The sequence below is a fragment of the Betta splendens genome, chromosome 4, assembly GCF_900634795.4.
Source record: "Betta splendens chromosome 4, fBetSpl5.4, whole genome shotgun sequence".
Taxonomy (NCBI): Eukaryota; Metazoa; Chordata; class Actinopteri; order Anabantiformes; family Osphronemidae; genus Betta; species Betta splendens.
In genome coordinates, this window is record NC_040884.2 from 11,503,262 (window position 1) to 11,518,762 (window position 15,501).

The window sequence follows — 15,501 nt, forward strand, 5'->3', positions numbered from 1 at the left end:
TCACTGCTTTGTTGCCTTGATACCAGTTGACTTACATCCAAATTTCTAATTTGAATTAAGCAAATACGGAGACTCTAAGTTTAAAAAAAGAAAATCCACAGATGTTCAGTCAGAAGTATTTGTCATCCCACTGTGGTGTGTGTAATTGGAATTGTTTGCTTGTTTATATTCAGTGTATTTTACAGTACTGGAAACCTTTCCTGCTGTGTGTCATTCATATATCGGGGTTATGTTGTTGTTCACATTTTGGGGCCCCTATTTGATTTCTGTTTCTATGTATTTGAGTTGTAATTGAAAGAATAGTCCATGTGTGTTTTAACATATGCTCTGTGTTCTCAGGTATTAGGATGTAGACCCCCGCATCATTTTTGTTATTGATGGTACGACAGAATTTAAAAAACACACTTTGGAATAAAGCATTTATATAGTTAGTTGAAGACAATTATGTTAAAACATGACTGTAGTGGGAAAGTTTAATGTTGCAGTGTTACAAAGGTCCGAAATGTTTAAATGTTAAGATGTAAACAACTAAAACCAGGATCTGTTCAGTGAAACCGTTTAAGCTAAAATAATCAATCACATTCCTGCATTGCTTGGAGAGACTTTTAGACTATTAGATAAGATGTTTGCAGAGATCAATTCACAATGTGCAGCACAAACAGCAGCTCAGAGTCCTGCAGCTCACACACACACAGCATCAAACCAGCCTGGTTCCCTTTACATGAGGCTGGGTCAGGAAGCAGTCGGTCACTTTGCAACTCATCTGAAACATATTTAGGCTGGAGTCGTTTGCAGGTGCATGTTCCAGCTCCTAAGACTCACTCTGCTGTTCACTGCCTGGACAGAGCTACACCACTATCTGATACCTTCATTATTTATTAATAATCAATAAAGTTGCTGACTACTAACATGGTACCAGCAGCTAAAATCTGAGCTGAGGTGAATGACCTTGATGCCAAATTAATCCTAATTGCACGCCATTAGCATTCCTTACACAAGAGGGGAGCTAGAATATAAACAAAGAAACTTCTGGAGTACATACATCAAATAAGTATCAAGTGTGCACTTACGGTTAGGTAGGTGGATCACGTATTGTAGGAACAGAGCCCTTCTTCCTCATCAAACCCAGTATTGAAGCGATACTTCACAGCTAAAAAGCAAGTTGTGTTATAAATATTTTACATTTTATCAGCAAAAATGTGCAACAACATTTAGCATTGATGGTCTGTGTCCATGGCAACCAATCCCCTGAGATGTATCAGGGAATTTTTGCAGAGGAATAAATCATCATTTCTCTGCATAGAAACTATGGAGGAACCTTTCACAAACCCACAACGGAGGAAAGACCCAAATTCACAGCGTGGCTTGATTAAAACAATATTTAATAAGTTCGAGGTCAGGCAGGCAATGGTCATACACGAGGCAGGCAAAAACAAGATCCGACAGGAAGTTGGCAAAACGATGGTCAAAAAACAGGCATGTGGAATGTGGACCATGAGAACGTCGACAATCTGGCAAGGTAACGTGTTGAGAGGTGGTGCTTAAATACGGCATGTGATAATACCAAATAGCCACAGGTGAGTAATTAGAACCGGAAGTGGTAACAAAATAAAACCGGAAATGAATGGAAACAGTGACTGACTGACGTGAACTGTGACAGAACCTGAGTGTCCCTTCATTCTTAAATACTACCCGCCATCATTTGGGTCAACCCCCATTGAAAACTGGTGAAGTTTTATACCCTCATTTTCGAAGCAGTCGGAGGTGAAATGGTGTCCACGCACGAAAAAAGATTTAGGCAGCGGTGCCGGCAAAATTAAAAGGTCATAAGACAACAACACAGCACCTTCTGGACCCTAATGATGTCATGTCAATATTTAATAATTGCTTCCTACACAACTCCATGTTCATTATTTCATGTTCTGTGTATCAAGCCTTCTTTGTGACCATAATAATGTATTACTTAACTTTGTGTGGGTGAATGTGGCTGCCAAAAAAAGTGCGGGAACACGCATCCCCTTTTTTTTCCATTCCAGCTGCGTAGAGACAAGCAGACCTGGGTGCATCAAGAGCTGCATCTATGACGCTAACCTAACCCTAACCCGGACACGGGGTTGTGAGTTTGACGAGACCACATTTGACAGGTATTCTCTTTTGCCTCCTTTACAGTAACCCGATAGTGACGCCAGTGGTCCAGGGCTCAGCTTTAACTTTAGGTTGCCTGGATTTAAATGCATCCAGTAGTGTCAGGCAGGTGGAGTGAAACCATCTATACTAGAACATTTGGACTGTGGAATGGCATTAGTTCGATTAAAAGAGGCAGAGAACTGAGCTGCATTGGAAGGATTATTAATATGTACCATTTCCTATTATCCTACTATTATTTCCTAATAAATTTCCTATTGAACAAATCGCGTCTTACAATAGCATCGGAAATGGCTGTAATTGGATATTTATGTGGCATGAAGATAGAAAAGCAGAAGAATAAACAGTAAAAACATAAACAACTCATGGATGTTCCTGCACTTTATATCATTGATAAAAAAATCCAGATGACTAAAAAAACATCTTAAAAGGCAAGTGAATACATAAGACAAGGCCACAATGATCCACTCTTGACTGTCTGACGTTCACTCATAGCATCTGGACATACTTCTTAGGTCGAAATGTTTCACTGAGTCTAAACGAGTCTCTTATTTGCATGTGTGAGGTGAAAGCAAACTGGATGAGTGTCCAGCCGACCTGATAAGAAAAGGAGCCCAGATGCCATGATTCAACGTCCACAATACCAATTAAGACATAATGAATTTGTACAGTGTATTAGTGTAAATGTTACCTTTTTACAATATTCTGTATAATAATAATTACTACTACATATTATACACTATACAGTATAGGCCAACTTGAAGTTTTACAGCAGCATCCACATGGCATTGTTTTGCCTGCAGAGTGAACGTGCAGTCATCAAATATTCATGATCATTTAAGGAATCTTGGGGAGTAGTTGAAACAAAGCAGAAGCAAACAGCACCACATACAGATAAGGCCTTTATCAGCTTTGTTTGCATTAGTCTTTGTAAACCATATGAGGTACTACTGTAGCAGAAATGTGAAGAAAGCTGCAAGTGCTTCCTGACGAAAGGCAGCTGGCTTCTGTCTTTGAATGCCTTCATTCCTGTCTATCTGAGCTACTGTACAAACGCTTCCTGAGGTTAACAGTAGTCGAGTATCACAGATGCGATACATCTGCAGATACTTTGACACTGACAGTGGCATCATTGTCAGTTTCACACTGTTCTTATTTTTTCAGGTAAATAAAGTAAGACAATTTAGAAAACGTAAACATGAACAGACTTTCCTATTATTTAAACAGTCATAAAGTTTAAGGATTTTTTTTTGTTTAAAAAAAATGTTTAAAAAAATGTATCCAACATATATAGCTTCTATGTATACCTGTAATTAAAGGTTATATAACTATGTTGGTATTCAGGCTTTTGTGTTCATTAAAATTTAATTCCTTAATATCCTTATGTGCTTCGAATTACTTCGATTTTAAAAGCACTCAAAAAATAAAAGCTGGCTTAGATGGTTTGGTGAAATGTTTTAAGTAGAATTAAATCGTTGCTCTCGCTGCTTGCTCTCAGTACATGTGATTGTCAGTTTTGTTAGTAAGATGGACTTCACTGGGATCCAGTGTGAAGATTCTGGGAAACATGACGTCAAACGGAAACTCTAAAAATGACTGCACCCAACTGGCTGTGAGAGAGGCCTAACCCTCACCTGAAGTCAGTGCAGAAATGGCAGCAAATATTATAAATGATATTAAAAATATTAAATATAATATAAAGCTAAATGAAATGATTGAGTGATGCCACAGTGTTAGTTTCATATTAATACTTAAAGAAGATCACTGTTGTCTTCCAGCTGAACTTTTACATTATTGTGGACTGGGTTCACACGGTGGTTTCAGGCCAAATAAATTGAAGAAGGAGGCGACTTGTTCGGGTAACTCCGCCAGAACGCTTTGGGCAAGCGCTGCAGTCCCTGCCTGAAATAAGATGATGATCAAATGCTGGTTATGTAACACACCTTGCATGTAAACGCTTGCACAACGTTACTACTCACATTCTGGAACTGCCTGAAAGGCACAAACTGCACGATGTCCCGCATGGCAGCCTCGCCTGTGGCAGAGTGTAAAACCCCATCATCTCCATCCAGAAACTCCATGGCATCGAAGTCTGCGCCACCTACGCCGACGATGATGATGGACATGGGCAGACGGGAGGCGTTGACGATGGCATTGCGAGTCTGATCCATGTCTGTGATGACGCCGTCGGTGATGATGAGAAGAACAAAGTATTGCTGGAGAACAATACAACAGAAATTAAGTGGAAATCATTTTCATTGAATCACCAAACTGAATCTATAGTATCATCATACAGCTGAACATGTACTGTAAACTATTCTGAATCATTCATTCATTTACTGGGACTCACAGATGCGGTTTGCTGCTGCAGGGCTTCTCTGCCAAAGTGGGCAACGTGGTTGATGATTGGGGAGAAGTTTGTGGGGCCGTAGAGTTTTACCTGGGGGAGACACTGCTGGTAGGCAGACACCACACCCTCTATGCCTGCGATGCACACAGGACACGTGCTTTAGAATGTATGACTAACACTGTACTAAACAACATTCATTAGAAGAAGCAAAGACATTTATTATTACTGTTACATGTTTTTTCTTCACCCAGTTTAACTAATTTAAATTAGCCTTGATAGAATTTTACCTGCACAAAATGGATTTGATGGGTTGAAGTTGATGGGAAACTCATGGGAAACCTGCAGACATGCAGAACTTTAGAATCTCGTACCAACACTGTACCTCAATCTATCCAGCCTTTTTCTTCAGAATTTAACTGAAACCAATCACCTGCCATGTAGGAGGGATCTGTGCCCCAAAACCGAAAGCAGGAAACTGCTTGTCACTGTCCAAAGAAAAAGTACTGAATATTATTAAACAGCAAATCTGACCTGATGCAATAAAGCTCAATCACTAAATCACATTAGGTGTGCTCCTAGATTACTTCTAATACTGTATATTCATTCATCAACAAGCTTCAAAATGTGACAGAAGACTATTACTGCGACTGTGTAGGTTAGACTGAGAACATTGTCCACATTTAATTCAGAAAAACTAAAGCAAATTAACAGTTTAGCCTTTGTTAAAGTTTCAGTTAGCTCTGTAAAGCGATATTTGGCCTCAATGAGCACGTTGACTTGCTTTAGGTTCAAAGGTCCCACTTTACAATGTCTCAGGTGATAAAACACTGTTTGTTTTGCACCTCAGTACTGTATATAGGGCCTAAGCTAAGTACGGCGCATTTAGACAGGGTTCTACTTGGGTTATGGCAAAGATAATAAGGTCTGTCTATGGACAGTCACAAAGGAAAGAGATCCACTATTCTAGGACATTTAAAAAAGGCGGCCTGCACTCCTAAAGACTTTGGTGTCTGGCTACTCACACCCCAGAGCTACAGAACTTTAAAAAAGTAAAGCAGAAAATAACGGGACGGTGCATACAGTACGTGCTGGTGCACTCTTCAGCTGAAGACAGCCTGATGTGCCAAATGCTCAGAAAGTTATTTCAGCTGCCTAAACTATAGATGTTACACTCATTACAGAAAATGGCCAATTCTGACAAATCTGCCCTCTTTTCTTGTGTACTGTTTGACATGTAGTGTATAAAACAGCTCAAATTTGTAACACAGATCTCCCATGATCAGCCATGAATACAACATGTAAAACAATGTTCAGAGTTAAAATACAGTTTAGGAATTATAAGGAAAAGACAACATGTCTGAATGAGTGAATGGCCTGTCCAGTACTCACCTGTCATAGTCCTGGATGACATTACCCACTGCCCAGATAGCTGCCAGGTACTCATTGTAACCCTGAGGGCTGATGTAGTGAAGGGACTGAGGAAACCTGGGGTCCCCATTGGAGCCTGTGAAGTCAATGGCGATCTGGGTGCATGGACAGACAGAGAAGAAGAAAATCTCAGTATGTGATTAAACTAGTACAGACAAAGTTAATAAATGAAACCAACGTGCTCATTCTGAGGTACTCTCTACAATGCAAGCTTCAGAATCTAGTGTTACTCGGAGAACGATTCCTGGTTTTCATCATCTTAATGAATGAAAATGACAACTACCAGCATCATTTCAGGAACGCTGGTGTCTCAACCTCAGCAGAGGAAAGACTGAGGGAAGGAGTCAGACAGCGGGAGCCCACAGTCACACAGAGAGGCTTTAATCAGCTCTAATCAGCAGGTGGTGTATCATGGGCTTTTCTCTCGTTCCAACTCATTTCTGTTTGAACTAAACAGAAATGAGCCTCAGTAGACCAACAGACTGCACGTTAGTGAACCATATTGTGTCACACTCAGAGACGCTTTCAGTGCTGTTGCACAGAACATCTCGAACCTGTTGAACCCATTTAACTGAAAATTAAAAACTCAAAAGTGGGGGACATGCAATTAAATCAATTCTTATGTGATGTCTATTCATTATTTGATGAAGGATGTTTGAGACCCTGTCCTTTTAATGAAGAAGCTCAATTTGCACCTATTTTCATACATAGATCAACTAAAGTACTGAAGCATGAACCTGAAAACCAGTCACAATGTTTTCATCCATACATTCTGAGACAATACGTCCACATCACAGATTTAGGAATTAGGACTTTAAGGACAGACTTAGGACTTTTATACTGTAGGTGGACACCTTAGAAGGAATGATTTTGATTTTACACAGCGTGACTGTTGTATTGTAAGACGAACAAAATTCACTTTTCAAGTGTGAGGAGAACGACACCTGCAGCGTCATTCATGAGGTAAACATGAAATACAGCACATTAAATATGAAGAACTCACAGTGAAGTTAATCTGACAGCCGCCCATTATGTAATCCAGGAAAGTGAAGTCCTTCACTATCTGCAAAAAAACATGAGGTTCCTTATATCATCATCATAATCACTCCCTGCAGTAACAAACATGTACTGTAGGTAACATGAAAACACCTTTCAACACCTTTGAATGTTTTACTTCTGTTTATAATTTGCACCCAGTGAATTCAGAAAAACTGAAATAAATCAGCACCTTGAACTGTTTTATGACGATGACGCCAGAGTTTTTATATCCTTTCTTGCTTTGCTTTTTTTTACTGTTGATACACTCAAACTCTGCCTGAAAGACACCAAACAAAGGAACATCAGGAACCGCTGATGACTGTGTCCATCAAGTTCATGATCGGGTTAATTATCAATCAGCTGCTCACCGCGTAGGACTCGGAAGCCTGCTGTATCTGTGAGAGCGTGGTCTGAAAGGAGCCAATGAAGGAGTGGGAGCCGCTGTTGTTGTGGTCGTAGCACTCAACCTGAAAACCAAAACGCAATGAGTCCATCGCTGGTCCAACAGCAGTGCTACAGATGTAGGTCGGATTTGTTCAGTCTGCAGAGGTTATATTCGAATAGTGTCACTGGCTTCTGGCCCCAGTCAGGCTCCACACAGAGGTGGTCACAAGAACATTTCACCAGCTGATAATGTTTCTGGGTTCCTCCTTCAGGGAACATGCATTAACATTAACGTAACTCATCGTTGTCTTGAGATATTCTGTCAGAACAAATGAGTCTGTCTGATCCTTGACTTGCACAAAAACAGGATCATTTAAACCCACAAAGGTTTATGCTGCTGTGATTAAATGCATCTGCTCACATCTACAGCTGCTACAACACTAGAGTAATTCTGACAAATTCTTCTTACTATTTGGACTATTGCTACACATTTGGCTGATCTGCTGAGTGGGCAGGTTTCCCTTTTCACAGAAAACACATCGTCATATATTGTACATTTATGTCTGCCTCTTATTAATAACAGAATAAATGTCAGACCTAAACATGAACATCATCCTCTCATGGATTATCTGTTTATCAGCGCTGAATCCAGACTCAGCTGAGTGTGTTTTCCTTTAAGGTGCTACGTAGCTTTAAGAGGACGGACTTCACCCTGTCCCGTCACAAACTGTAATTTGTCACATGCAAACACTCAAAAGTTGACAGTAAACTCTTTTCGACTGTTGACTGAACAGTGGCTCTTCCTGTTGAGAATGATTTACCAGGGCTTGAAGAAACATAATATATAAGCTAGTACTAACACACATTGACTTATATTTACTAAAACAATCACACGCCTGAACAACAGATCAGTAAAGCCTATGCTCATTGGCCCTGGATCATTCCATTAATGTGACATCAAGGGGAAAAAAAGTACACTACAGTATGTATGTAACCCATGTATGATGAGCTGGAACATTTGATTTCTGCTGTATGATCATTCCTATTACTGAGCAGAAGACAGTAATAATGACTTGTTGCTGGAGGTTCTCTGTTTCAAAAACATTTACACTGTTTTAGAGAACTGCAGATCCATGAAGGCGACAACAGAGAAGCCCAGAAAGTCTATTTTTATATGGTAACGTGCTGTGACTATGACTCCTCATAGCAGCAGCGCTGCGTCTAGAACACAGATACCTCCCTGTTTGTGTGGCCGTGTTTACCTTTATACTTTTCTCCACATCGCCGCCACACAGCGACTGTAGTCCGATACGGAACGGTTTCCACATGGGGTTCAGGTTGTTCTTCACCACCTGCACAGCAGCGCAGATCAACAAGCAGAGACACAATGAGTAGTGATCATTTCAAATACGGTGGTTTACACACTACACGCGACCAAGAAGCGGTATATCTGCACCTCTGTCCTGTGAACCAGCTGCCATCCACTTTCTGTCTGCTTGTAGATTTCCAGGAACGGGTCAGACTTGCCAAAGAAATCCTGAAAATACATCATGTTTTTATTACATACAGCACAGAAGCTTGAGTCAGAGAAAGGGCTGCAGGTCCTAATCTTTCCTATTTAACATTGTTGCTTATTTCCCCCTTCGTTCCTACCCGTCTCCAAAGACTAATAAAGTGTGATGCATGAACTATGACGATAGTCTACACTCCAGAACACCCTGTGGTCAGTCCGTGAGCAACCCTCAAAAATCAAGTCCATTTGATGCATGTGAACAAACAACACCCTGTGTCCAGACCTGCTCCTGGTAAACAGGTTCTAGAGCACTTCCAGGATGAGTCTCTGCGCTGCTTGCTCCATGTTCATAGCTCCCTGAAAGACTAAACTAATGTGTTTGATCATGTATTAAATCTGTGCCACCAGTCTTTATGCTTCATTCATGGCTCTGCCTTTGGAACCTTCACCTTATTATCCCTGGCAGAGATTTGAATTCTAAACAAAGTGAGATTTAACTGAGGAGCCAAGTCACTGAATTAGGTCCTCAGGCTGTTTTGGGACAGAGATGACAATAAAAACTCTCTAATGCAGTGAGATTGTGTATATGAAGCAAATAGTGTGTAGAATTTATTCATCCGGTTTCCTAGATTTACTAGTTTTATAAATTACACAGATTACTGACAAAACAATAAAGAACAAGTGGAACATGTTGCAGCTCAGCTCAAACCTGCGTGCATGTATATACAGTATGTTGTGTAAAATGGCTTTCCGTATCTAGCAAAGCAAAGGCCACGACACTAAAAGCGCCTCCATGTAGTCACGTATTTTTTGGGAATATGATCCAAATGTAATAACTGCTACCTTTTTGTCCAGTTTTCTAGCTGCAACATCAAATATCACCACCCTGTTGTCCGTTCGTTCCTCGGCACATATCTGTGAAACGAGAGAGGCCGCAGTGTTAAAAAGGTCCCAGTGCAAGAACACATTCACATCCACCATCACTGGGCGCTGGAGGAGGCGGCTCACCGTGATGGTTCCGTTGCCCGCGGGCCTCTTGTCCTTCGTGACGAGCGCTTTGGTGAGTCTCCTGGAGGACACGATCTAAACACAGGACCCACACGGCCTCCAGTGAAACACACGTGGCCTCAAGTGGATGTGGAGACTCAGAATGACGCGCTGAGGGGTCCAACCTGTCCCAAGGTGCACTCCATTTCTCCCAGGAAGTCAGCGTCTCTCACGCTGCAGCTGTCGCTGTCAATGTCGTACACGTCAAACTTCAGCTTCTGCACCATCTCGAAGTAGTAGTCGAGCACAAACGTCTTGGAGAACGTGGGGTTGAGGCAGTTGCTGACCCTCTCCGTCCGGCCGACCTAACGCAAACGCACGCCAGTCGGCTTCTGCTTCCGCGCGTGCGCGTGCGTGCATGTGCGCGCGCTGCAGCATCACCCACCTCGCTCCACTGAGAGCCCGGGTGGCTCACGAAGAGCACGCACAGCGGATCGGACTTGGAGAACACGTCCATGTCGAGCAGGTTGTCACAGGAGATGCTGAGCTCCACCCGGGTCACGCAGTCCGCGGGACCTGGAGGCTTGGCAGCTGCCATCACAGCCTGACAGCACACACACACACACACACACACACACACACACACAACCGGGCTGACAAACGCCCGCGGCTCCGCAGTAAACTGTTGGCGAACGGCACTCAAATCGTCGCGTTACGCGTAGTTTAAAGCGTGCAATACTTTGTGTTGGAGTCTTTATTGTGGTATTTTGTAAATGCCAAAAAACACATTCAACTCAAGTCAACTGTGGGATTTCTTTAAGTGTAACGTTACCGCTGTTTGGACAGGCGCAGTGCGTCTCACGGAACTTCTGCGGCTAAACCGACGATAGGTTGACGTCAGCTGCACAGTTGAACTAACTTAACGTAAATCTTAGAAAAACTTAGTAACGTGTCACTTAACACTAAGAGAAATTGGCATTACTTGTGCTAAACCGCTGGCTTCCTTCGCCGTTCGGGTGTTCGTGGCTCTGACAGGAGTTATGTTTGCGCAAAATTGCTTTTGTAGAGGGCGGTGTCCAGTGCGCTCGATCTGTACACCGGGGTCACCCGCCGGTGCCCTGACCACAGCGGTGCGCTGTAATAATGGACAATTCTATGATATATATATACAGCAGGGGCAAATCCTATTCAAGGGCTGAAAGGGTAAAGAGACAGTTGATACAGACAGAAAATGACATATTCTGTTTAAAGAGATATATTGAGATAAGAGATAAGATAAACCTTTACTCGTATCACAGTGAGGAAAGACAGAAAACAGCATGTAACAAAGTAACAATATTAGAATATAAGGAGAAAAGGTATGTACATATGTAAACAACAATACGTACACGAATTGAATAATAATAAAAGCTTAGTTTTAAGTTTGATTCCGTCTTTACGTTTCTTTCTTTTTTCCTTTTTTTATTTTTAAAGACGGCTAAAAGTAACACTAACATATTCACACATTTATTTAAGATTATTTTCCAAATGTCTTCAGAAACGTCACCACTAGTGAACAAGGTTGAGGAAAAGTTAAAACCAGCAGCGCCCTCTGCTGGACAGCAAAAACAAATGTTAAATAAAACGAAAGACAAGAGCAAGAGAGAAGACGGTTTCCATTGATAGTGCTCCAGAGAACTCTGGTCTGTTGTCTGACATAATCCATGTCTGTGATAATAAGCAACACAATCTATAGCTGTAGACAGACAGAAAAAAACAGGCACGGACAGAAAGGCAGATTTCTGGTTACCAACTGAGGCCAAACTCTGCTGCAGAGCTTGTCTGGCTTCACCTTTGGGTACACAGTATAGGCTCACGTGCACCACATCCTCTATTCCTGCAACACACATTCAGGCATGCGTGCATCACGGCCGTTTAAAACCAACCCAGCGCGTATGTACGTAACTGCACAGAAGTCCATCACAGAGCCACACATACAGTCACTTCAGTCTCTCCACTTATTCTAATACTATGTCTTTGGACTGTGGGACAAAATTGAAGAACTGAACCTATAGAGAAAACCCACACAGACATAGAGAGAAAATTCAAACTCCTTCTAAATCTCAGAAAATGTTCAGGTTTGGCTTTTGCACAGTCATTAGTTGTATGCATTCGGTTGGGATCCGCTTGTAGCAGAGTGCATGACATGAATGATTACTAACACAACTTGTTGTAAAGGTGTGCAACCATGCCCAGCTACACTTCATTTTATTTGTTTTTATAAGTCTCAGAACATGAACATTCATTCATCGCTGCTCATCCTTCTTCCTCGTCTGTATTGACTTTGGTCCTGTCAGTCAATCTGGCCTTTGTCTCTAAACTGAGCTGGCCCAATGTTTGTAAGAAAACAAGAGAAAGGAGTCCAGAGGGGTCGGTCATTGAGTTCACGTGGCCCTATCAAGTTTTCACCAATAGAAAAAAGGTTTCACAAATCATAAATTATAATTTATTACCACTTTTTACCACGATTACCACGATTCCTGGTCAGTGTTTAATATTCATATTAAAAAGTCTATTGATGTACATGGGGTACATATACTTTAAGTAGTATAAAATAAGTATATATAGTTTGATGCGACACTGTCCCGGATCTCCAGAGTATTAGTTGTTGTTTCTCGTCGAACACATGTACCGGGGACACATGTCTCCGTGGTACTGTTGACAGTTTAGTTCGCTGTGGCCACTCAGCATATTAATAAATTATACTGTAGAATAATTCACCTTCTGTTACCTCACATTGTTTTTTTTTAAGAAACGTAACAGAACATCAGCCTTTCAAGTTAGATTTGCTGTTTTTTTTTTTCAACGTATTTCGCTGTGTGTTCTTGAACGCCCCCTGGCTACGGTATATATTTGCTGAAGAGTCGCGGTTCCCCAGCACTGATCGGCTGGTGGTCGGACGGCATGGCAGGAAGAGCGTTGACGCGAGGTGTGAGCCGACTTTTACTGGGGGCGTCAGAAAACAGCGTCGCAGTCGGACGGACGCATCGGCGTCACTGGACGGCTTTAAAAAGAAGCGTCACGCCTCTGACCGTAAGCTACGATGCTCACCCGTAATGGTCAGACTGTTGTTATCCGGCACTTGTGCTGTAGGTGAAAGAGCAGCGTAGTCGTGTCATCGCTGTTCCAGCTGAACAGGTTCAATGATGCGCTGAGAAGCAATAGAACAACATTCGTAGCCTTTGTGGCATTTACGTGTAAATACCTCACAACGCTGTAAAGTTATTGCTCTATTCGCTGAAGCCACACGTAAAGTTCTATAACTTGTGTGGTGTAAATTACACAGACCGATAGGAGCCGACCTGTGACAGAGTGCAGTGACCTCCACCGAACCCGTGTTCGCTCACAGCATGTGGTCACTGTGATCCACCGGCGGCTGCCAGTGATTCAGTGATTCGCTGTAACTCTCTCTCTCACGCGCATGCGCTAACGCCGCTTCCCTTCCTGTGCACAGAATGGACGCGTCGCCTGCCTCCTGGGGATTCCTGCCCTGTCCTGTCTGGGTTATGGCGCTTATCACAGGGTGCAGAGTTCAGCCGTGGTGCACGCTTTAGGGAAAGGTCAGTTGTTCGTCAAAGGCAGACGTCATCGTAGATTATGAAATCATGGATCTGATCAGACAAAAGCCTCTTACTGTAGTTACTTGTGGTATTTCTCTGACAGTGACTTGTCTCGGCTCTATTGTATTGTCACACTTGCCTTGTGCTCTCGGTGCCTGTGCAGACGAGGTTCTGGAGCAGGCGGATTACCTGTTCAGCTGTGCTGAGACGGAGAAGCTCTACCAACTGCTGCTGCAGTACAAGGACAGGTGAGGCTCGCTCCGCTCCATTCAAGAATCATTGCCACCCCCCCTCTCGTCCCGTACGTTGGCACGAACCCGTGTCGCCGCAGTGACGACGCGGACTTCCTGTGGAGGCTGGCCCGCACGTGTCGCGACATGGCCCTGCTCCCCGGTACGGCGGCCGACCGGAAGAAGCAGCTGGCCTTCGACGGGTTCGAATATGCCAAGAAAGCGCTGGAGAGGAACGACAATTGCTTCGCAGCGCACAAAGTAAGAACCGGCGGCGGCCGGAGTGACAGCAGCACGCGTCCAGTTAGGACACAGGTTGTAACAGACGCAATCCTGCTCCCTCCGTGACAGTGGTTCGCTGTGTGTCTCAGCGATATCGGGGATTATGAGGGGGTCAAGGTCAAGATTGGAAACTCCTACATCATCAGGGAGCATATGGAGGTGAGAGAGAGTGTGCCTCTGTCGCTTCCTCGTTCTGCCACGTTTCCTGTAATCCAGAGTGAACCTTGCTTTGCCTAGAGGGCCGTGGAGCTCAACCCCAGAGATGCCACATCCCTCTACATTTTGGGCGTCTGGTGAGTTTTTGACTAAACAAACTATTCGTTTTTAAAGTTTTCGTAAATGTGGTTCAGAACAGAAAGGGTTCATTAACACACAATAGCTGCAAACCATGGACAGGACTGTTCCATCTTTACTGACACAGTTGGTTCTACTCATTCTCCTGTCTTTCATTTTAAGGTGCTTTTCCTTTGCTGAGCTTCCTTGGTATCAACGCAAAGTGGCAGCCGTCATTTTCTCCTCACCCCCCACTTCCACCTATGAGGAGGTAAGAACTCCTGCCTGTATTTATTATTATTATTATTATTATTATTATTATTATTATATTTAGTTTTTGGTCCATTTGACTTTTTTGATTTATTGTCTTTTCAGGCTTTGGAATTCTTCCTTAAAGCTGAAGAAGGTTAAACACTGCAAATGAATAAGGTCACTAAACCCAATTACCAAAAAAAACACAAACCCTTTAACTCGCACTGTTTCTCAGTTGATTCCAACTTCTACAGTAAAAACCTGCTGATGCTGGGGAAGACCTACATGGCCATGAAGGACCGGGAGAAAGCTCTGCAGTGGTTGACCAAAGCTAAGGAGTACCCTGCTCACACACTGGAAGACAAAGAGGTACTGCACCATTCTGTCCTACTGCATGCGCATGGTTGTAGTGTTGGTAGGAACATGAAGGCTGAGCGGTTCTGTCATTCCTCCACAGGTCCACAAAGAAGCCATCGACCTCCTGAAGCAGCTGGGCTGAAGCTCTGCCACTGACTGGCATATGATGCCTTTAATGAGGACTTTTGGACCATTAATAATTTGCTAACAAAATGTCTTGATGGAATGAATGTGCACATATATTCACGCATCAGGTTGTTCACTGATACTGGGAAATGTGGAATTTGAGGTTTTAATGCAACTTAATGTTAAACCATTTCACTCTTTGTCAAAAATACTTCAGTCACTGTCACTGTGATGTCGGGCTGTCAGGTGTTGCCTGACAGTGTAAAGCGTGTCTCCTTGTTCCTTCCTGTCATTGTAGGATCTCTCTCACATGCACTCGAGTCTATGGACAGTCTGGGTGATTTTTTTTTTTATTTTTATCCCCCCCCCACAGGTTCTCTTGAAGGCCAATAAAAGACTATTACTATCATTATCATCATATCTGCTCTGTCCACATGAAAAACAGCAACATAATCAATTTAGGTTAATCTAGAATTGGATTTAAAGCATACAGTAAGGACAGCGTGATTAAACATCAGTTCCAGGATGTATGTAGTT

The 15,501-nt window shown here is 42.7% G+C and overlaps 2 protein-coding genes across 4 annotated transcripts; one reads left to right on the top strand and one right to left on the bottom strand.

Moving 5' to 3' along the window:
- Positions 1–2,511: 2,511 nt before the first annotated feature.
- LOC114852990 (copine-3-like) lies at positions 2,512–13,257 on the bottom strand. Of its 3 annotated transcripts, none has more exons than XM_029145762.3 (16): positions 12,936–13,257; positions 10,291–10,449; positions 10,031–10,210; positions 9,867–9,941; positions 9,702–9,773; positions 8,802–8,882; positions 8,608–8,697; positions 7,330–7,428; positions 7,152–7,238; positions 6,927–6,986; positions 5,885–6,018; positions 4,926–4,980; positions 4,783–4,834; positions 4,496–4,629; positions 4,125–4,361; positions 2,512–4,047 (listed from the first exon to the last, which is right to left on the bottom strand). In XM_029145762.3, the coding sequence occupies exons 2-16, from the start codon at positions 10,441–10,443 to the stop codon at positions 3,937–3,939; spliced, it is 1,620 nt and encodes a 539-aa protein (XP_029001595.1). In that variant the 5' UTR covers positions 10,444–10,449; positions 12,936–13,257; the 3' UTR covers positions 2,512–3,936. The 3 variants fall into 3 exon arrangements, with proteins under 3 accessions (XP_029001595.1, XP_029001594.1, XP_029001593.1); XM_029145761.3 differs by lacking the exon at positions 12,936–13,257 and adding an exon at positions 10,828–12,510; XM_029145760.3 differs by lacking the exon at positions 12,936–13,257 and adding an exon at positions 10,678–12,510.
- On the top strand, positions 12,614–15,376 carry rmdn1 (regulator of microtubule dynamics 1). The gene is made up of 10 exons (XM_029145766.3): positions 12,614–12,917; positions 13,339–13,444; positions 13,608–13,692; positions 13,776–13,935; positions 14,026–14,115; positions 14,194–14,249; positions 14,413–14,500; positions 14,605–14,635; positions 14,717–14,850; positions 14,939–15,376. The coding sequence occupies exons 1-10, from the start codon at positions 12,789–12,791 to the stop codon at positions 14,978–14,980; spliced, it is 921 nt and encodes a 306-aa protein (XP_029001599.1). The 5' UTR covers positions 12,614–12,788; the 3' UTR covers positions 14,981–15,376.
- The last annotated feature ends 125 nt before the right edge of the window (positions 15,377–15,501 follow it).